The sequence below is a fragment of the Penicillium cosmopolitanum genome (assembly GCF_028827165.1).
Source record: "Penicillium cosmopolitanum strain IBT 29677 chromosome Unknown utg000009l:1.0-9042332.0:1.0-9050551.0, whole genome shotgun sequence".
Lineage (NCBI taxonomy): Eukaryota > Fungi > Ascomycota > Eurotiomycetes > Eurotiales > Aspergillaceae > Penicillium > Penicillium cosmopolitanum.
In genome coordinates, this window is record NW_026622679.1 from 5,380,957 (window position 1) to 5,401,183 (window position 20,227).

The 20,227-nt window shown below is 51.9% G+C and overlaps 8 protein-coding genes across 8 annotated transcripts; 4 read left to right on the plus strand and 4 right to left on the minus strand.

Annotated features, from left to right (window-relative positions):
* Window positions 1–138: 138 nt before the first annotated feature.
* On the minus strand, window positions 139–729 carry N7509_010087 (uncharacterized protein; the record flags this gene model as incomplete). Its single annotated transcript, XM_056634724.1, has 1 exon — window positions 139–729. One exon carries the CDS (start codon window positions 727–729, stop codon window positions 139–141), a length of 591 nt encoding a protein of 196 aa, XP_056485344.1.
* A 292-nt stretch (window positions 730–1,021) lies between these two features.
* On the plus strand, window positions 1,022–2,313 carry sec17 (alpha-soluble NSF attachment protein SEC17; the record flags this gene model as incomplete). Its single annotated transcript, XM_056634725.1, has 5 exons — window positions 1,022–1,054; window positions 1,158–1,281; window positions 1,364–1,670; window positions 1,742–1,910; window positions 1,978–2,313. The coding sequence occupies 5 exons, from the start codon at window positions 1,022–1,024 to the stop codon at window positions 2,311–2,313; spliced, it is 969 nt and encodes a 322-aa protein (XP_056485345.1).
* Window positions 2,314–3,034: 721 nt separating this feature from the next.
* Window positions 3,035–5,499, minus strand: N7509_010089 (small subunit rRNA maturation protein TSR1; the record flags this gene model as incomplete). The annotated part of the gene is made up of 2 exons (XM_056634726.1): window positions 3,035–5,328; window positions 5,394–5,499. 2 exons carry the CDS (start codon window positions 5,497–5,499, stop codon window positions 3,035–3,037), a joined length of 2,400 nt encoding a protein of 799 aa, XP_056485346.1.
* Window positions 5,500–5,788: 289 nt separating this feature from the next.
* N7509_010090 (WDR46/Utp7 family protein) lies at window positions 5,789–7,464 on the plus strand (the record flags this gene model as incomplete). The annotated part of the gene is made up of 2 exons (XM_056634727.1): window positions 5,789–6,421; window positions 6,487–7,464. 2 exons carry the CDS (start codon window positions 5,789–5,791, stop codon window positions 7,462–7,464), a joined length of 1,611 nt encoding a protein of 536 aa, XP_056485347.1.
* A 341-nt stretch (window positions 7,465–7,805) lies between these two features.
* N7509_010091 (urease accessory protein UreG) lies at window positions 7,806–9,072 on the minus strand (the record flags this gene model as incomplete). The annotated part of the gene is made up of 3 exons (XM_056634728.1): window positions 7,806–8,346; window positions 8,523–8,621; window positions 8,747–9,072. 3 exons carry the CDS (start codon window positions 9,070–9,072, stop codon window positions 7,806–7,808), a joined length of 966 nt encoding a protein of 321 aa, XP_056485348.1.
* A 996-nt stretch (window positions 9,073–10,068) lies between these two features.
* Window positions 10,069–12,398, minus strand: N7509_010092 (LIM domain-binding protein; the record flags this gene model as incomplete). Its single annotated transcript, XM_056634729.1, has 3 exons — window positions 10,069–11,067; window positions 11,290–11,507; window positions 11,561–12,398. The coding sequence occupies 3 exons, from the start codon at window positions 12,396–12,398 to the stop codon at window positions 10,069–10,071; spliced, it is 2,055 nt and encodes a 684-aa protein (XP_056485349.1).
* Window positions 12,399–14,442: 2,044 nt separating this feature from the next.
* N7509_010093 (ATP-binding protein) lies at window positions 14,443–17,354 on the plus strand (the record flags this gene model as incomplete). Its single annotated transcript, XM_056634730.1, is given in 3 exon segments — window positions 14,443–15,169; window positions 15,225–16,896; window positions 16,910–17,354. 3 exon segments carry the CDS (start codon window positions 14,443–14,445, stop codon window positions 17,352–17,354), a joined length of 2,844 nt encoding a protein of 947 aa, XP_056485350.1.
* Window positions 17,355–18,602: 1,248 nt separating this feature from the next.
* Window positions 18,603–19,811, plus strand: N7509_010094 (DUF4050 domain-containing protein; the record flags this gene model as incomplete). Its single annotated transcript, XM_056634731.1, has 1 exon — window positions 18,603–19,811. One exon carries the CDS (start codon window positions 18,603–18,605, stop codon window positions 19,809–19,811), a length of 1,209 nt encoding a protein of 402 aa, XP_056485351.1.
* Between the last annotated feature and the right edge of the window lie 416 nt (window positions 19,812–20,227).

Consider the following 20,227-nt stretch of genomic DNA (forward strand, 5'->3'; position numbering starts at 1 on the left):
CGTTGGTATTTATATGACGCTAATATTCAAATGGGTATTCTAAATTATCTTACATGGTAATTTCTGTGAGATATAGTACGATCTGGAGTAGATAACTACCCCAGAACACACGCAGCAGATGCTAAAATGGCACAGCTATCATGTCGACTTGCCTGTGCCTTTAGTTGCACTTGCGCCTGGGCCCGTCTCAACAACAAAGTATGGCCCCTTTGTCTTGGAGGCGGATTGGAGAGCATATCCATCCCAAATTGAGTCCTCTGATCTCCCAGTTTTCTCTTGTTCAACTCGTTGGATTCGTTTCCTCCTTCCGCTGACATGTTCTTGTGCCAATGCGTCCTTTAGACGGTCCAGGCCGATACTCGTCTCCTTATTTGCAGCCAGTGTCTCGTCACGAATGCTGCGTAAGGGCTCAACGCCTATGGTATCGACACTCTGCATCTCCTTCACGAAATGTATTTGCGATTCGAGGGTCTGAAGCATGGATCTTTCTTCTTCGGGGGTAGCTGGTGGTGGAAGCGCGGAGAGTCGCAATAGATGGTGAAGTTGTTTCGGAGAAATTGATGGTGCGCTTGACTGCGAGGCAGAGTCTGGAAGGAGAGAGCGAACAGACCAGGTAGGTTCTGAGAGTAACGACGCGATGTTGTTGCCTTGAGGCTGTGGATTGGAGGAATAGCGGCGCAGCATGCATTGACTGCGGGCCAGCGACCGCGTCGCTGCACGAAGGTGCATGATGGTCGCAAAGGAGAAATTGAGCTGATTTATTGATTGAGTGGTACCAGCGCGACCAGATTCAGGTGGTCATGTCAGCCTTGACAAGAAGTGAACGTGGTGAATGGGAAGAACAGTAGAGCAGGTAGAAGTAGAAGCAGCAGATTGACCGATTGACCGCCTGCCGCGGGACCGCCGATCTCAAGTTGTTCTTCCCCATCAAGAGACGATAAACCCAACCCCGACCTTCCCCTCCTCCACTCATTCCTCCCTTTCTCTCGACTTCTTTTCTTCCTCGTGAAGCACCTACAAAATGTCTCACGATCCGCGTGTTCTTCTGCAAAAGGTGAGTCTACCCTTGCCCTTCGTCCGACCTCTCCAACTTTGGAGCTAGGCAATGACGAAATCGCGGGAGACCTGACCAACGCTCACAATCTGTAAACATTTAGGCCGATAAAGCCCTCTCCAGCGCCGGCGGTGGCTGGAGTCTATTCGGCGGACGTCAAGAAAAATACGAAAATGCTATCGATCTCTATAAGGAGGCTGGAAATGCCTTCCGGGCCCAGGATATGGGTGAGAGAAACCACACCCCGCGTTTGCCACGTTTTCAAGCTCCGTCCCTCGCAGCTAACACGCTATTTCCCGATGTGAATAGATAAAGAAGCGGGTATGGCCTACGAAAAGGCAGCTTCGATCGAGGAGAACAAGCCTATTGAAGAACCCCTCGACGCTGCCAACACTCTCCAAGATGCCTTCAAGGCCTACGGCAAGAGCAGCCCCGAGGATGCTGCTCGAGTGCTCAACAAGGCTATCAACTTTTACCTGCTAAAGAACCCCCGCCGCGCTGCTACACAACTGCAAGCTCTCGCCAAGCACTACGAAGAGCTTATGGGAGATGAACGCCAGGCAATGGAGGCATACCAGAAGGCCGCGAAGCTGTTCGAAAAAGACAATGCTCAAGCGTATGGATCACCCCATACCACCCCTTATATCGATATTACCGGTCGTACTAATACGTGGATATCATCTATAGACTTGCGAACAAGAACTGGCAGAAGGTTGGAGAATTGGGAGCGCTCGCAGCCGATTACCAAAATGCCATCGATGCTTTCATCAGAGTTGCCTCCGATCCAAACGGACCCTACCCAGGCCATTATACACAGGGCTTCTTCAACGCCATTCTCTGCATGTTTGCTGAAATGGTACGTACATTTTCTCATCTTGCGTCGTTTTAAGCTCGAACATCTACTCACGATATTTCTTCTCTAGGACCTACCCGGTGTGCGCAATGCCCTGGAAAAATACCAGGACCCCAATAAGTACCCTCACTTTGTTGGCTCCAACGAGTACAAGTTCCTCTCCTACATGTACGACATTCTCTCCACCCCCACACAAGACCAAGCGAAGCAGTTCCACGGTTTGGTAGATGGTGCTCAGGGCCGTGGCTCTAAGGAAACCCGCTCTCAGTTCGCTATCATGCTAGCCCCATTCAACGACTGGAGACAGATTATGATCACTCGGGTCTACAGAAAGATCCCCGAATCTGGCAGTGTTCCTGGAGTAGATGCGTCTGCGGCCGATGATTTGGAGGACGACTTCTCCTAGGTGGAAATTTGTTTTACTTTGTCTTTTGATTCCCTGCCTGTGTCGAGTCAGAATCTCTACCTGGATATTTGTTATACTTGTTCTTTTTTCCCGCGCTCTTCATGCAGACATATAGTTCCATTTTCATCTAGACTGGACACATTCCTTCCTATGATGGCATTGGGCCTTTCTTTTTCTATTTTTGGATTGGCGCCCAGTGGGTTAGACGCCATAACGATGAATGAGCGGCTCTTTTAGATGAATGACGGATAGGCTTCCTACGACTACGGTGCTCCATAGCCGCAATCAACCCAGTTTTTCTACTAAGATCATTAGTGTTCCGTAAGCTCTGCCACTCCCTCACTGAAGCTATTCTCCCAATAGCTACTAATACGTAGTATGCAAATTGCTCAATTTGGTCCTAACAGTTCAGGGTACTGCCCAGGTGAGTAGTATATAATGCGGTACTACTCTAGTAGAATACCAAATGGTATATTACTTATTTCTCTAATCCCGGGGCCTGCCCACGTATCTTCAAGAAATAGCAGAGAAAGTCGTGATTCATTATTGAAACGTCTCAAGTCTATTTACTTTTGCGGATGTATCATGACGCCAATCCTTCCCACCAAAAAAAGGCAGCACAGGACTACTACATAGTCCCGACATACCATCTCAGGTCTCCAAAAAATAAAAATTTCATCCATCTCATACAAAAATAAAATAATCATGAAGCAGAAAGTACTTACGCGCCAATCTCCTCGATAGCCCGGGCCGGACGAGGGAAGACACGCTTGTACAAGCTGATGCCGATAGAGTCTTGCGGGTTGATCTTGGCATCGAATGTAGCCTTGAAGTAACCATGCGTACCAAGACTCTCCTTGATATAACCACTGCGACCACGGCGAGTCCACAATTGCAGTGCCTTGAACCATGCGACGTCCTCGGAGTTGAAGAACATGTATCGGACGGTAACGACCTTCTTGTGAATCTTGTAAGGGTGACCAGCGAGAACGGCACGTTTGGCGATCACGCGCTTCTGGTCCGGCGCAACCACGGTGCCGGTACCGATCAGCTCGAGTCCGTCGAGGCTGGGTTGGCTGGCCTCTGCGGAGTCGAGCATCTCCTCGTCTGCCTCGGACTTCTTGTTCCTGAAAACGAGCATGGGGACGGCGCCCCAGGTCATGGGTCCAATCCAAGTAGCCATGGCGCTGCGGCCGGGATGCAGGAATCGGTCGAACTTGTGGACGTTGTTGGGGGTATTGTCGCCGGCGGAGAAGACGGGCTTGACGACCATTCGGCGCGCACCGATTTGGACAATGAGCTCCTCCTTTGACCTGAGAGGTTGATCGACGCTCGAGCTCAGGGTCAAGTTGACGTTGACAACAGTGTTCTTGTGCTCGTGACGGAGGAGTGAGAAAAGCGAGAAGGGCTGGGCCTTCTGGCGCAGGGCAGCCGGTACGGCACGCAGGTGAATATCGACACGGATACCAGGGTTCACACCACCAGCCAGAGCTTCGCGGAGGACACGGTTCTTGGTGCCCTTGTAGTCGCCGAATTGCAGCAGGCGGCGCCATTCTTCGGGCTCAAAGGGACGGTCTTCGGAGGTTTCCCAAGGACTGATCTTGAGGTTCTTGAGACCTCGGAATCGGGCAAGGCGCTCTCTGGCCTGTACGTTGGGGTGCAGCTCGATCTCGTCAGGGAATTCCAAATCTTCCTCGGCCTCTGTCTTGCGGCTGGCTCGGTAGTCTGCCAGTTCCTGTGCCTCATCTTCAGGAGATGGGTCGAGGAACATTTCGGATTGTGGGTATTCAGAGGGACCACCCTCGGTCATGGCATCTTGATTATCGGGGAAGATGCCATCTTCAGGCGCGCCAGTTGTATCCATTTCCATTTCCTCGTCTTCGTCCTCGAGGTCGGACCCAGAGTCTGAAACGTCCTCAACATACCAAGCGGACTGGTATTTGGAGGTACCCTTAGGCAGTTTCTTAGGAACTGCGGGCATATGTGAATCATCATCAGAGAAGTAGTGGTAGTCATCAAGCAAGACACCCTTGCGGTCAGTCTCGGCCATGGAGACGACGTCGTCATCCATCTCAATTTCTTCCGGGGCAATAGTAGCCATGTCATCTTGGTCTGCGGAAGGGGTATCCAAGACCTGTGTGGTCTCGTTGGTATCAACAGCCATGGCGTCATCTCGCTTGCCCTTGGTGATCGCCAAAGGAGCAGCAGTAATTGAGTCAATCTGGAAATCACCCCAGCCGGGAATATGAGCGATACGATCAGCTTTCAGGCCGTGTCCACGAACAACACCAGTAACCACAACATCATCCACCAGCTCGGAGCTAGATTCTGGCCACTGAACATTCTCGATAAACATCCAGCTACGCTCGTCACGCCATCGGATACCCTTGGGGGTAGCAGTGCAGAGAGATCGAATGGCATTGGAGCATTCCTGTCGAGAGTCAAGAGACATAACCTTCTCGACAGTAGGGAAGAAGTGGTTGACGAAAGACTTCAGGGAAGAGGCGACTTGGGGACGCTTCTTGGCCGGGTTGATCTTGTCGAGACCCTGAACCACCGTGACGACGTTGGAGATACCCTGGCCCTCGATCGAGCGCAGCAAAATTTCACCCTCTTCCTCCACTTCCGTCTCAGAAGACACGACCAAGACCACGAAATCGGCCAGGCGGCACACATCCAGCGCACTGATCAAATCATATTTGGCGGGAAGATAGTGTAGACTTTGCTTGAAGCGATCAACCCGCACTCGGGTAGCACCTTCAGAGGAAATCTCGGAAGAGATATCAACACTCTCATTCAGCGAGCGAATGACAGCAGTGACATCGATATCGGGGGTGAGTGGGACGATAGCGACATGACGGGGGGCACCACTTTGGCCGGCGAAGATACTCGCGGCTTGTGCCTTCTCCTGGTGTTTCAGTTGTTGTCTCTGGCGGGCTGTATTGCGGCGGTCGAGTTTGGACTTGAGCTGTTGGTGGGGGGTTTTGCGAGTGCCCCGCTCAACTTCGATTTTTCCTAGAAGATTGTCAGCATGGGCAATTTTGATAGGACCAAATCGATGCGAGAATATTTGACAATACCTTTCGCCAGATCCTTCAAAGCACTTTTCGAGGCATGCTTGCTCTTAAAAGGCTTGTGGGAGACCTTGGTGGTCGAACGGTGGGAATGCACCTGGGTGGGCGCCATATTGGCACTGGACCCTTTAAAACGATATGGGAGGGAGTCCAGCTTGGAAGTAGTGAATAGACTTGTCGAATAGTCTAATTTCCAATTCGAATAAAAGAGTAAATTGGAGAATTGCAGCGATCCCACCAAGACCAAAAAAGAAAATGGCGATAAGAAAAAACAAAAATTCGAAGTGGAGGATAAGCGAGCGGTGAGCGCCAACTCTTGGCACAATTTTTCAGGAAAAAAGTCTCCCGCGGTCCTCATTGGAATTTGGAACTTGGAACTGTCTGAACATTCAACCGCAAAGATGGCTGATTCCGACTCTCGCAAGGCAGTCATGTCGGCTGAGGACCGACAGGCTAAGATGCGCTTGGCCGAAGCCCAAAAAACCTACGGCCGTGGCAAAGCTCCCTCCATGAAGAACATTCGCGACAAGAAGCTCCGCACCACCCTCAAGGCGCAGGAAGAGAAGCACAAAAATGCCATGCTCCAAGCCAAGGACGCTGAAATTCTGCTGGAGCACGAGGCCGGATTCCTGGAGCCCGAGGGTGAATTGGAGAAGACCTACAAGGTTCGACAGGATGAGATCAAGGACAGCGTTGGAATGGAGACAGCGAAGAAAGGCTTCGAGCTACGACTGAACGACTTCGGACCCTACCGCACGGATTATACTCGAAACGGACGCAATCTTTTGTTGGCGGGACGAAAGGGTCATGTTGCGACAATGGACTGGCGTGATGGCAAACTCGGCTGCGAGCTGCAATTGAATGAAACCGTTCGCGATGCGCGCTGGCTTCACAACAACCAGTTCTTCGCTGTTGCGCAGAAGAAATACGTCTACATCTATGATCACAATGGTGTCGAAATTCACTGTTTGAACAAGCATCTGGAACCGCTCTTCCTCGAGTTCCTCCCTTACCACTTTCTTCTTGCCAGTGTCGTGAGTTACCTTCTTTTACTTTTGCTATGAAATATACCCGGGCCTTGATCTAACAAATTATACAGGGTATGAGTGGTTATCTCAAATACACCGACACCTCGACCGGTCAAACAGTTGCCGAATTACCTACACGCCTAGGACGCCCTACCTCCCTCACCCAAAACCCTCACAACGCCATCCTCCACACCGGACACCAAAACGGAACCGTGACATTATGGTCACCAAACTCGCAGACCGCGCTCGTTAAGGCACAGGTCCACCGTGGACCCGTACGCTCTCTCGCAATCGACCGCCAGGGTCGCTATATGGTGTCCACCGGCCAGGACCAAAGAATGAATATCTGGGATATCCGTATGTTCCGAGAGGTGCACTCATACTCCTGCTACCAGCCCGGAGCATCCGTCGCTATCAGTGATCGCGGTCTGACGGCCGTGGGCTGGGGCACTCAAGTCAGTGTGTGGCGCGGCCTGTTCGACGCCGCCGTCGCCGACCAAGGCAAGGTGAACAGCCCATACATGGCGTGGGGTGGCGATGGTCAACGCATCGAGAACATGCGCTGGTGCCCGTACGAAGATGTTCTAGGCGTCGCCCACGACCAAGGATTCGCAAGTCTTCTCGTCCCCGGCGCCGGTGAGCCTAACTTCGACTCGCTGGAGGCCAACCCGTACGAGAACACGAAGCAGCGCCAGGAGGCTGAGGTGCACTCGCTGCTCACCAAGCTCCAGCCGGATATGATTTCACTCGACCCCAGCATCATTGGTAGGCTGGACACCATCAGCGACAAGAAGGTGCAGGAGACTCGCAACCTGGACCACCGGCCTGAGGACCACATGGAGAAACTTAAGAACCGCGGTCGTGGTCGCAACAGCGCTCTTCGCAAGTATCTGCGTAAGAAGGGTCGGGGTAATGTCATCGATGACAAGAGACTCAAGGCCGAGGCCCTGCGCGAGGAACATCGTTCGCGCCACAAGGAGAAGCTCCGGAAAGAGCGCGAAGAACTGGGACCTGCTCTGGGCCGATTCGCCGCGAAGAAGGATTCTTGAGTATAATTTCTTGCCTTTCTTTCACGGACAGTATCCAGATACCCAGCCACGGCTCTCCTTTTTGGTTTTCTTTTGTAAAAAAAAAAGTGGAGATACATTTTGAAGCCCATGGTGACTGCAGCATTTCAGGCGTTGAAAACGGAGGGAAAGATTCGTTCATGACATTCATATATTTCTTTGTATAGAACCAGTACTAGTACTCAAAAAGCAGAAGCAGAAGCAGGATTCAATATCACTGTGCCACTCCAGACTTGATTAATGGTTTGATCAAAAGTGTCCCAATCCAAGTCCAAGTTCAAGTACCAGTAGGTAGTATACCAACATCAACATCAACATCACCTCTACTCATCAACACTCCCCGACCCCCTAACAGCCCCCTCCTTCCACCGCTGCAAACTAACCTCATAAGCCCCACTCCCCTTCCAAGCACTAATAATCAAATTAACAATATGCTCAAGCCCCTTCCCATCCTTAACAACCGCAAAAACAGTCGGACCATCCTCCCTCATCTTCCCCGCATCCCTTTCCATAACCTTAAGATCCGCCCCAACAGCCTCAGCCAGATCAATCTTATTAACAACCAATAGATCCGAGCCCGTAATTCCCGGTCCACCCTTCCGGGGAACCTTATCACCGCCCGCAACGTCAATAACGTAGATGATGAAATCTGCCAGTTCGCGCGAGTAGTTGGCTGCGAGATTATCGCCGCCGGACTCGATGAGCAAGAGGTCGGTTGTGAATTGGCGTTGGAGGTTTTGCAAAGCGAGGAGGTTGGCGCTTATGTCTTCGCGGACGGCGGCGTGGGGGCAGCCGCCTGTTTCGATGGCGCGGATTCGGCTGGGTGCGAGGGCTTTGTGGCGGGTTAGGAATTCGGCGTCTTCTCTGTTTGTGGTGGATGTTGTTAGAATTTATGCTTCTTTCGTTTTGGTCCGGGGTTGTGTTGGGTTTTCCGTGGTTTTCCCGGGGGAGAGCTGGGTTGGGAGAGAGCTCCCAGGTGGGTTTTCATAGGTAGGTTCAGCTATAGCTACCAGTAGCTATAGCTGTGGGAATCTTCGTACCTGGTGAAGATATCGTTGGTAACGGCGGCAATGTTATACTGATCACGGAGAGCGTGGCAAAGGGCTAGCATAAGAGCAGTCTTGCCAGAACCGACGGGTCTAGATGAGGGTGCAGGATCGAGTCAATATTACAATTCTATAGAATAGTTGAGCGGGTAAGAAGGAGAGGAGAAAGTCCAGATAGAAACCCAAACTCAATTCCATCTGCTTCTCTGCAAACATACCCTCCAATACCGATGGTAAAAGCACGATCCTTCCAGTCACGGCCTTCAATCAGCGGCATTTCGCGGTTGAGGTATGAGCCGGGACCATCGAGGATGTCATGGGAGTGGCCATGGCCATTGAAAGGGTCGTCGTGGGAGTGGCTAACGCCTGCATCGTGAGAGTGCGACATGGCTGCAAAGAAAATTACAACCTTAGTGTGGAAGGAGAGAAACTTGGAGAGGAAGAAGAAGAATTCCAAAGTCGTGGGGAGAGGAGGGGCAGGTTTATGCAAGGGCCGTTGGTGGGGAACGTCACGATAACAAGTCAGGAATGCCGAGATTCTCATTATCACATCGCGTTGGCCGATGCCGAGCGGAGTTCGCCGATCCGATCCGGCGAACTCATCTAACAGGGTGGAGTTGGATTCATATAGCTCCAGGGTATTCAGTAGTATTAGGCAACGCATAGCATAGTCTTTGACCTTTTTCACATCTATACGAGAGTCACGCTACCCCATTTTTTACACCGTATGTAATTGCAAGTTGCTGGTAGTATGTATGGATTCGTCAAAAAAGTAATTTGCGGCAAAGCGATGAGCCCCAAAGGGTGGGGAGGGGAAATCATCATCAAAGAATCAAGGCCCAAGACCAGAACGAGCCCAAAGGAAAGCCCCCAAAAAATGCACGCGGACGGAGCTCCAGAAGAAACAAATAAGCCCGACGCCATTGCAATCGCCAACACGGATATCAAGGATTCGGCCAGTTCATCCAGGCCCTCAACAAGGAAAATAAAGAACAGATAATCACAATCACAATAGAGAAGGGCAAACGCCCGGAAAACAAGTAGTTATCAATCCAGAAATCGTCAAACCCCGGAGCATGGCAGAGTAAATTTCGAGAGACGCAGGGGTGGGGTGGAGGGTGAAAAAGACATGCAAATTTCAAAGGCGATGATCCCGAGCCAACCAAAGAAACGCTGAAAAGGGAGGAGATAGAGTACATTAGAATCGGAGTTGTTAGGGGGGAACCACTATGAATAGCTGCCCCGCCGCCCGCTTCTAGACGCGAATAAGAGCGTCGGAGAAGAGACAGGTAGGACAATAATTATACCCCATCACCGGTATATTTTATCGTCAGAACCGAAAAACGAGGATTTGAAGGACAACTCCCCCTTCGGAGGAGGAGGGATCATGAGGATCTCTTGCTCAAAAAAGGAAACAATGTAAAGGACGGGCCGATTTGTCGCCTTGGTATCCATTTATGCGGGAGTTGCCCCCTCTTGAAACGTGAGACAAGATGATCAAAAGCAAAAGGGCAGTATATGCCACTAAGGGAAGAGTTCGCTAGGATGCAGCTCCCTTTTGTCTCTTTGGTACCCGAGGGCTGGCTTTCACTTTGGTCGCACCCTGTGCGCCAGTGCCATTGACTTCGTTGCCATCCTCGGACTCCATCTTCACGGTACTGGCACGTCGACGTTTGTTGCCGCCAACGTTGGGGCTATTATTGATGACTGGCGACGGCTGGACGGGCATTCCGGGAGCGCCGGCAATCTGGCTCTGGGCAGGACTCGCATGTGCTGAACCGGTCAGATGGGGCGAGCCTTGTGCCCCGGGAAGACCAAGATGGGCCATAGCAGGAGAGGCGAACTGCGAAGGACCATTCATGCTGGGTTGGCGAGGGATAGGCTGCATTCCTGGATTCATCGGGGTCGCAAATTGGGCGGTTGGGCCCTGCGTGTGAAGGGTGTTGACGAGGTTGCGGAGGGCTTCAGGTGGGGAGAGGTTTGGGTTCTGTTGGGAGAAGTTGAAGAGCATTTGCATATGGGAGATGGTTTCTGCCATCTCGAGGAAATCCAACACTCCACTGGGAACGCCGTTCGGGGTCACCATCGACTCTGGTAGCGTGAAATTCGGCGCTTGCTTCTGCGCTCGCTTTCCGGAATTTTTAGTCGCCTTCGGGCTCTGCTTCTGCTCCGACGCCTCGAGAGACTGGAGCATAGACCGTGGGACATATTCATCGTGGCCGGTGACGGTAAAGTCCAGCATATCAATCTTGTTGTTGACATCGAAGTATGCGCGAAGGTGACCATGCGTGAATAGTCGGCACTCATTGGTGAACGAGTAGATAAAATAAGCCTTTGGGGCTTCCACGATATGTCCGCCATTTGGCAAGTCGCGTTCACGAGCACCCTCGACAACCAATTGAATCTGCTTGATACCGGTGTTGAATTGTGTGACATAAAATCTCGCGAGCGCGGGAGTGGAGATCTCAAATTGCTTTGACCCCCCCTTGGGTGCTCCAAACGCCCTGGCGCAGCACTCCGCCGGGAGAGTAGAATTTCTCTACAAAGTTATGCCAAAACATGAAGTCAGTCGCCTCGCCACGGCTTGCAAAGTTCCCAAGGTGCTCTGCGTAGGAATGGAGACACAGAGTAGCTTGGCCTTGCCTATTTAACCGTTGCTGTTGCTGTTGCATCATCATGGCAGCCTGAGTCTGTTGCTGGGCTTTGAATTGAGCTTCTTGAGCAGCCAAGGCCTGTTGGCTTGGCGGGCCTGATATCTGACCCTGTTGGCCTTGAGGTCCTTGTTGAGGCTGCTGTTGCTGACCGGGTTGAGGTTGTTGTTGACCAGGTTGCTGGGACTGGGGTAATGGCTGGGGTTGAGGGTTTGGCGTCGCTTGGGCTTGCTGAGGGCCTTGTGATTGCGGTGGTTGTGTCGAAGGGGTTTGCGCTTGCTGGTTCGGCTGGGGGGGTTCCGCTTTGCGGCAGTGCGCCATGCTGAGACTGTGGTGTCCCAGCCTGGGTCTCGTGCATGCTTGGGGGTTGCGCGGAAGCACGTTGGGGGGTATGCTGGCCGGGTTGTCCGTTATTTGCCATGGCCGCCTGCTGCGCATGCTGCTGTTGCGCCTGCTGGATAGCCATAATCTGCTGCTGCGAAAGGCCTTGCTGACCGTGAGGAAGCTGTTGCTGAAGGTGCATCATGTTGACTTGGTTCATTCTAGGATTCGCTTGCATTGCAGCCATCTGGGCAGCATTGAGCCCCTGTGTCCCATTTGGTAATGAAACAGGGAGACCATGTTGCTGCTGTTGCTGTTGCTGTTGCTGCTGCTGCTGCTGCTGTTGCTGTGCCTGTGCTTGTGCCTGTGCCTGTTGCTGAATCATGACCCGCTGGCGAAACATCTGAGCCTGCTGCTGTTGCTGCATCATTTGGGGATTATTCGCGACTACGAGACATAAAACATCAGCATGTACTCGTAATGCAGGAACGATTGCCTTGGGGGTTCCAGTTGAGATGGGGGAGAGAGAGTCCATCACTGGCAGTCGCGCGTCGATTGTGAAAGACGACCAGGAGATTCCTGAGGGGAATAAAATATGGTAGGGCTGGATGTAAAAGCAGAACTCACAATTTTGAGGAAAACCCTGCTGCTGAAACATGTGCGCATTCGCGGGGTTCAGATGGGAGAGGGCGTGGGCGTTCGGGACGGGACCGCCAGGACCAGCGGTGCCAGCGCCCGGGGGCATGCCACCCATCATGGGGCCGGGCTGGCTCACCTGGGGCCCGCCCGGTTGAGAGACACCAGGGTGCATTTGTTGTACCATTCCAGGTCCAGGATGTCCGGCGTTGGGATGTTGTCCGGCCATTGGGTGGTGGCCCGGGGGCATGCCATGTTGCATGCCTTGATGGGCGGGAAACGGTTGCGCCATCATCATTGCGGAGGGAGTCAAGGCCGACTAGAAACCTCCAAGGGTATCAACGTCAACCGCGAAAGCGACGAGGGGAGGCGACCGAGGGGAAAAGCGATGTGCGATGGAAGTAGCGCGCCTGAGATGGGCCGGCGGTGGGTTTTAGCGTTTCGGGGTGGAGGCCAAGACCAGGCGAATTGATACAGCGCGACACGGCCGGTGCATCGATAGGGACCTCAGCCTATTCACACACTCTCTCTCTCACACCCGGTTCGCCCTCAATGCAGGCCTCGTTCTCCTACCAGAACCCGAGTCAGTAGGGTGGGAGGGGAGGGAGTTGGGTAGAGGGTATCTCGGGAGGTGGTGGAAGAGGCGGGAAAGAGAGAAGAGAGAGGGAAGAGGGAAGAGGGAGATAATAGGGAGGCGTGTGGAGGGGCTGGGCTGCTGGGCCTCTTCTCCCCTTGGGAGTGAATGGGGGTGGGGGGATGGGGGGAAAGGAAGTGTGATAGTGGTAGACAGTAGATGATAAGTCAAAGAGAAAAGAAACGACATACAGAGACCAAGACCTTGAATATGTTGAAGAGGGAGGGACTTGTCGCGATCGCCCATAGGTTCCAGGAGGATGATCGCCCGGTGGGAGCGAAGAAGGAACTGGGGACGGAGGAACCGGGTCCGAAGTGGAGGATGTAACCGAACTGACAGAGCAGATTCTACAGCATAGGCATATGTCAATAAGTGTAAGTGTAAGTGTAAATGTAGAAGTAGAGTAGTAAATCTACTCTATTTACATTAATCATGAAGATATCCTTTCTCCCATCCTCCTCTCTTCATTTTCACTTTCACTTTCATTTCCACTTCATTTTCAACCAAACCGCGCTAACCCGATCAACAAGTCATGTGACCCCAGTGTATTTCAACGCGGTTTTTTTTCTTCCGCTCCATCCAGTTTCTTCTTTTATTCCTCGTGTTGCTCGCCACCGCATCTTCTGCCTTTGCAAAATGAACCGGAGTTATCCGAGTGTGTCTTGAGAGTATTTGCCTCTGGGTCGTCTTAATGTCGGATGATCCACGCCACTAACCATCAGCTCATCGCTGCAGGTCGGTCTTCTCATGGTAAGTTGAACTTTTGCTATCATTTCTTCATTTCTTCATTTCTTTTTTCCCCTTCCCTCAACCACCTCCCCCTTTCGAGGATGACAAAACCTATTTACTTCTTTACCTTCCAAATCGAACATGACGAGGAAATACGGACCTTCCTTTCCCGGTCGGTCTGCTACTTGCCAGTATATCTTGTCTGAGAAAACTACACATGCACATGCTATTTGCTATTTACAACATGCCATTGAGTTGGGAACATCAGCTAATCCAACTTAGTCATTAGGTCGTCCACTTCTGTGAACATCATACCATCACCCAGTGACCAGACGATACCATTCTAGACTAGAATTACAATGCATAACCCTCTCTTGAAATCTCGCTTTCCCACACTTGCTCGTAATAGGAAGTTATCTTTCGGCTCGTAACCCAACACAAACTTTATTATAATCCTGGTCGAAGATCACCCTTAACCTAATTAAGCTTGATATCTACTGAAACTCGACTCCATTCAATGCCCTCGAGTTTGCTTTAACCTATCTGTATATGCAAAATTCTACTATCGAGCACATCACAATTGAGTTTCTAGTATCAGTCCATACAAGTTGCGCCAAATGTAGTAGTCACAACTTGAGGACTTGATCTATAGGAATATGTTCTAAATCGAGTACATAACCAGGATGCTATCCATATCCTGACCAAAGACCTGTTAAACATGCATTTTTTGCCCCAAGGTATTTACAATTGCACCTCCACCTCTTCCATAACTCATTTTTGATCGATTCCTGAAAACTTCTTATCAATGAGTATCACGTGACGTTTATCACTCCCGCGGAGGCGCCTTTGGGAACTGCATCTGGATCTGGACTTGCGCAACCTCCCCTTCACCTCCATTGCAGCCATTCGCTCCCTGTGAATTCCTTGGCGTACAGTGCCCTGGATGTATCTGTCAATGCAGCAGGTTCGGCTGCCCATCGTACGCCTTCGCCCTTGTCGACTCATCGCCCGTCGCCGTTTTCCCGAGCCCGCACCTGCGCGACGGTTCCACCTGTCGCGGCAATGGCTGTCATCGACCTCACCTGATGGCCCAACGCCGCCTACTAGTACGGACGCCAGAGACGTTATAGATAATCGCCATTCCGACATCGATAACTCCATAAATGACACCACCGCTACTTCGGTCTCTGAGAAAACGAAGCCTCCCGCACGGCAATATGGATCCGCCGTTCGCAGAGCTATGAGGAACAGACAAACGGAACAGCAGCAACAGCAAAAGTTCTCGCTAGCAGCCAGTATTCCTACGTGGTTCAAGGCCAACATAACCCATGGTTCCCCAGGTCAAGCCGATCTCCTGCAATCTCAGCACCAACTGGATATCACGAAATCAAAGTCGAAACCTGGACCCAGTCCCGATAACAGTGATGCGGTGGGGGATCCGGCTTCTGGGGGTAATGGAGGAGATCCTTCGGCCGGTGCGACTCCATCCGAATCGAGCTCAGATAATCGCTACTCCCTCGCAGAACCCTTGTGGGAAGAATTGCGCGCGTCAGTCAAAGCAGGCTTACGATTGCCGCCTACGCAATACGCAAAAGAACCATCGGCCAAGAAGTCACATCTTGTTCTTCAATACCCCGGCAACGATGGCATTCTTTTCCTGAGACTCTGTCGTCAAGCGATTGGCGCATGAATTGAATACCGACCTAATCACATTAAATGCGCAAGATATTGCTCAGCTGTTCAGTGAGCATGATCTTGCAGAGTCGGGTGCGACGTCAGCCATTCGCTCCCTCGGATACGAAGTGTATCGCCCTGCTATAATGGCAGCCTTCGCTGAGCCTGCGGAAGGCGGAGACGCTGACGAAGATATACCCGAGATCGCTGGCGCGCATCCCGGGACTCACGCCGAAGTCAGCACTCCCCGTTTTATCACCATCGAGGCCAGTAGGGAGTCCGGCGACATCCCGCTTCCCAATTGGCTTGGCCTGAAATCACTCGTGGCGTCCATCAATGGCCAGCCGGACCAGGAGCCAAACACCTCACGAGGCTACGGACAACGCATGGAGCAGCGGTGGATAGGCCTTTTGAATGAGCTCCTTTACTCTGCGAGTGGGGCATCCAAGTCATCAGTCCCCAAGGAAACCAAGGCCGAAAGTGAAGAGGCCCAACAGCCCCTCGAGCCCGTTACTGAAAAGCCCCTGCCACGGGATACCATCATTCACATACAAGATTATCGTGAGATTCAAAGCTCTAGGGAAGGCTCCCGGGTGATCACTCTTCTCCAAAAGGTCATCCAAGAACGCAGGCGCGCAGGATCGAGGGTCCTACTCATTGGAAGCACATCCCAAGAGCTTCAGCACACAAACTCCCGAGACGGCCCAAAGATCTTGCAGAATGTCTTTGACGACCAGTTCTCAAAAACTTTGGTAATCATTCCATCCATGGACACCAAAACAGTAGAGAAAACCTTCTCTGAAGACCATCAAAAGCGAACAATGGAAATCAACACCCGCCACCTTCAAACAATGCTACGTTACAGATTGAGCGAGACCTCCTCCGCCGTGAAGGATGATATTTTTGGCACTCGCGATTGGCCACTTGACCCATCCACCGTCAAGCAATCTGGTATGCGGGAGCGTTTCTGGTCCTACAACCAGGTCCACTGGCTGTCAACTCTCGCGCTTGGAAGCGCAGAGCCGGATGAACCCTTTGGTTTTGAGCATATCCGACGTGGAATTGAACTCATGGATGGCGGCGATCGAGTCACTAGCGATTGGCTGCAGGAGAAGTCGCCCAAGGCTTCGGAACCTAGTGGCCAAACCCGGGAGCAGCTCCTGAAATCTTTGCGTCAGACTTGTACCACTCATGAGAAGAAACTTCTCAACGGAGTTGTCGATGCAAACAGCATCAGAACTACTTTCAACGATGTACACGTCCTTCCCGAAACCGTGGAGGCTCTCAAGACTCTGACTTCATTATCTCTCATCCGCCCCGAAGCTTTCACATACGGTGTTTTGGCAACAGACAAAATCCCAGGCTGTCTCCTCTACGGCCCACCGGGAACCGGAAAGACTCTCCTCGCCAAGGCTGTCGCACGTGAGAGCGGCGCGACTGTCCTCGAAGTGAGTGGCTCTGAAGTCTACGACATGTATGTCGGCGAAGGCGAGAAAAATGTCAAAGCCATCTTCACCCTGGCCAAAAAACTCAGCCCCTGCGTGGTCTTTATCGACGAAGCAGACGCCATTTTCTGCTCACGCACAGGAGCCAGCAGCCGCACGTCCCACCGTGAACTGATTAACCAGTTCCTGCGTGAATGGGACGGAATGAACGATATGTCAGCATTCATAATGGTCGCCACAAACCGACCATTCGACCTGAGACGACGCTGTCCTCCGCCGTCTTCCCCGAAGACTTCTCGTCGACCTTCCGACAGAAGAAGATCGCCACGCCATTCTGAAAATCCACCTCAAAGAAGAACAACTCGACTCCGCGGTTGACCTGGCAGACCTCGCCCATCGCACCCCGCTCTACTCCGGCTCTGATCTAAAGAACCTCTCCGTCGCCGCCGCATTGGCATGCGTGCGGGAAGAAAATAAGGCGGCACTCGAACACAAGGGTGATGAAGCCTATCAATATCCGGAACGCCGCACGCTCACGCCTGCCCACTTTGAACTTGGAATGCAAGAGATCAGTGCGTCTATTAGCGAAGATATGTCCTCGTTATCTGCTATTCGCAAGTTCGACGAGCAATACGGTGATCGTAAAGCTCAGCGCAAGAAGAATACCGGGTGGGGATTCATTCCTGCGGGTAGTGAGGAGAGTCGGGAGGAGACTGCGCGTGTCCGTACGGCGTGATTCAATCGCGATGTTAGCAAAGACGGAGATGTAAATGTATGAAGTGGATGGAGGAGGGATATCTGATGATTTCGTTTTTTGTTTCCACCTTGCAATGTAACATTATATTAGCGATGATAGACATGTACCAATACACAAAGAAGATATTTACTATGTACACTGGAGCCATTCACAGTAAGCCCTCGATCTGAGTTCTTCAAGCTGTACAATCATGGATGCACATTCGAATTGGACTCGGAGCCTGGGATTTAGCAATCCACCCTGGGGCCTGCGCTTGAATATACTACCGTGACGGTAAACGCCCCTCGAGTTCCATCTCCTCACCATATGGTGCTCTATATTGGCAATCGACACAGTGTTGCAAGGTAAACACCTGGGCAACACCCGCGACTTTCCGTGGCAGAGAAATGAATATCCACAAACCTGCGGATTCGAACATTTCTTCTTTGATACCTATGTATGTTTTGGGAAATGTAAGTGAGATGTGGACCCATTCTCCAGAGAGTCTACTAGGTCATTTTAGTAAATCGTCCTAGGAGATCGTTCAACCTCGTAACCTCTGGGATCCGTCCCTGCCACCACATCCGAACAGCAGTGGAAATCCCGCCCATAGCCATGACGCTGAGAGTCAAGTTGCGCAGACATTTAACGAGGCGATTTTTGATGAGCTTATCTGCGCTGAAAAAAATAGCTTTCTTCATCTGAATTTGTATATTGAATCACGATACATATCGGTGCTGAGATGATCAAAGGGGACCCCGGTTGGGCTCCAAATGTCCTAGATAGGGCTGATCTATACAGCTACCAGGACAGCTGAGGCGGGAGGATGCCGCTGTGTAACATAGTAAATCAGTCACAGCCCAACACGAGAGGTACTTCACAAACATTACCCTTCCCTCACAAGTCACCTCAATAACACATATTAGTTCAGAATGTCCCCCTGTACGTCTATAAGTTTGCTGCCGCTGCTGCTGTCGCCTCCGATCACCCTATTTGCGTGGGCACGTGCCCTCGATGTCATCGGATCCGTCTCCGCCCGCCACTCGACAGCTTCGCTTCACTTCCACTCTTCTCTTCCAGAGTTCGGGGAGTGCACACCATTGCAGGGTCCGGGCGCACTTGAGCTCCGGAGTTGACTTCCATTAGGCGCCTCCCCTCCTCGCAACCCATCTCTCTCATCCTGCCTACCTCAAGGCCCAAATATCCTTGGTCGCAAAACCTCAAATCAAGGATCCCCACATTAAAACCATGTCCGCCGACAGTCGCGACGCTGCCGTTCGCGAGGCAAAACGCTTCATCCGTGAGGTCGTGCGTAACGACTGGGAATTCGACCCCATCGCAAACCCAAACGGTATTCGTCCATCATCCTCTTCCTCTACCTCTTCCTCCATCGGCACCCTGTCGCAAGGTCGTCAAGTCACCGACTGGCGGCCCCGCGAATTCGATAGCTCCGGCTCTGAACTCGAACCACAATCATCCGATCAATCTGATGATGACGAGTTCTCTCCAGGTGCTGCGAGGCTAGGAGGAGATCCAGTCGTCGAGCAACGGCGCCGACGCCGTCGACAGATGGAGGAGGAGATGGTATGGAACGAGGGGTTGAGGAGATGGATCGCACAACGAAACGCATGGTCAGGAGCTCGGACACGGCGGCAAATTCGCGCCAAGGAGCAGAAGCGTAATCTAGCCGATACGCATATACCATCAAGGGACCAATCTACTGCGAATACGACACCTTCGACGGAGGAGAGCGGTGCGGGGACTTCCCCGCCCCCGGCCACCCAGGCCGCCGCCGACGGCGACAGCGAAGCTGGTGAGACGGTCGATGCGTCAGTTCTAGCGAATAGGGCCGAAGCGACGCTATCTCTTGCAGAAAGGGAGAAGATTGAGGAACAGCATCGCCGGCAGGATCAGGAGGAAGAGCACTCGACTGCCCCGGACGAAGAAGCCAAGCGCAAGGGCTCAACAGAGACCAGTATCACCGTGCCAGATCAGCAGGCGTCTGGTAAAGACTCGACAAGCTTCTCGGCTATCGACGATTCCGATAGCGAGGGCGAAGATGACGAGGAGGAACTTGAGGAGCTTCTCATCCCTGTTGCGCCGCCATTGATTTCGCCCTCGAATCCTATCCGTGCAACCATCAATCCGAGCATATATCCCTCCATATATACCAAGGTCGTTGTGCAAGGCATGACTCCTACCGTGCCTGTCAATCTCGCAGATCTTACCAAGGCAATGGTACAAGGCTGGAAAGCAGATGGCCAGTGGCCTCCTAAACCGGCCGTCACCTCAATTGTCCTTGCGGACGATGCCTCCGTTCCAAAGTCTGGGGATGGAGCGAACGATGGAACGACATCGAGAAGGAAAAACAGCATTACGAACGCCATGCGTAAAGTATTTCATAACCCATTCCACCGCCGTGGATCGAGCCACGATGCTGGTGTTTCAGGCATCTGAAGCTAGCTAGCATTGCGGAGATACGAAAGGCGTTTATGGGACGGGAACCTCACATTGGGCATTATCATTGAGTCTTCGGTCATCTTACGGCTTGTGCGTGATGCATCTGGCGTTTCTTTCTTTTTCTTTTTTCTCTTCTCTATATGCTTACCATGGTGCTGCTGTTCGGTTTGGTTTTTTCTTTTCCTTTTTCAGTACCCCTTGTTGTCTAATGATGATGTACAAGGCGCACGAGAGGGTGGAAGGATGTAGTTACGAAGCTCTGCTTCTTTGGTTTTATGATCTTTTCCTTCCTGGCAATGACTTGATGCCCGCATACTAGTCTTGCAATAGTACCCTTGGGATATCACTCCCCAGACAAAAATAAGCAAGCAGGTCTTGATGATTCATGACATTTTGTATTTTTCATTTCGTTT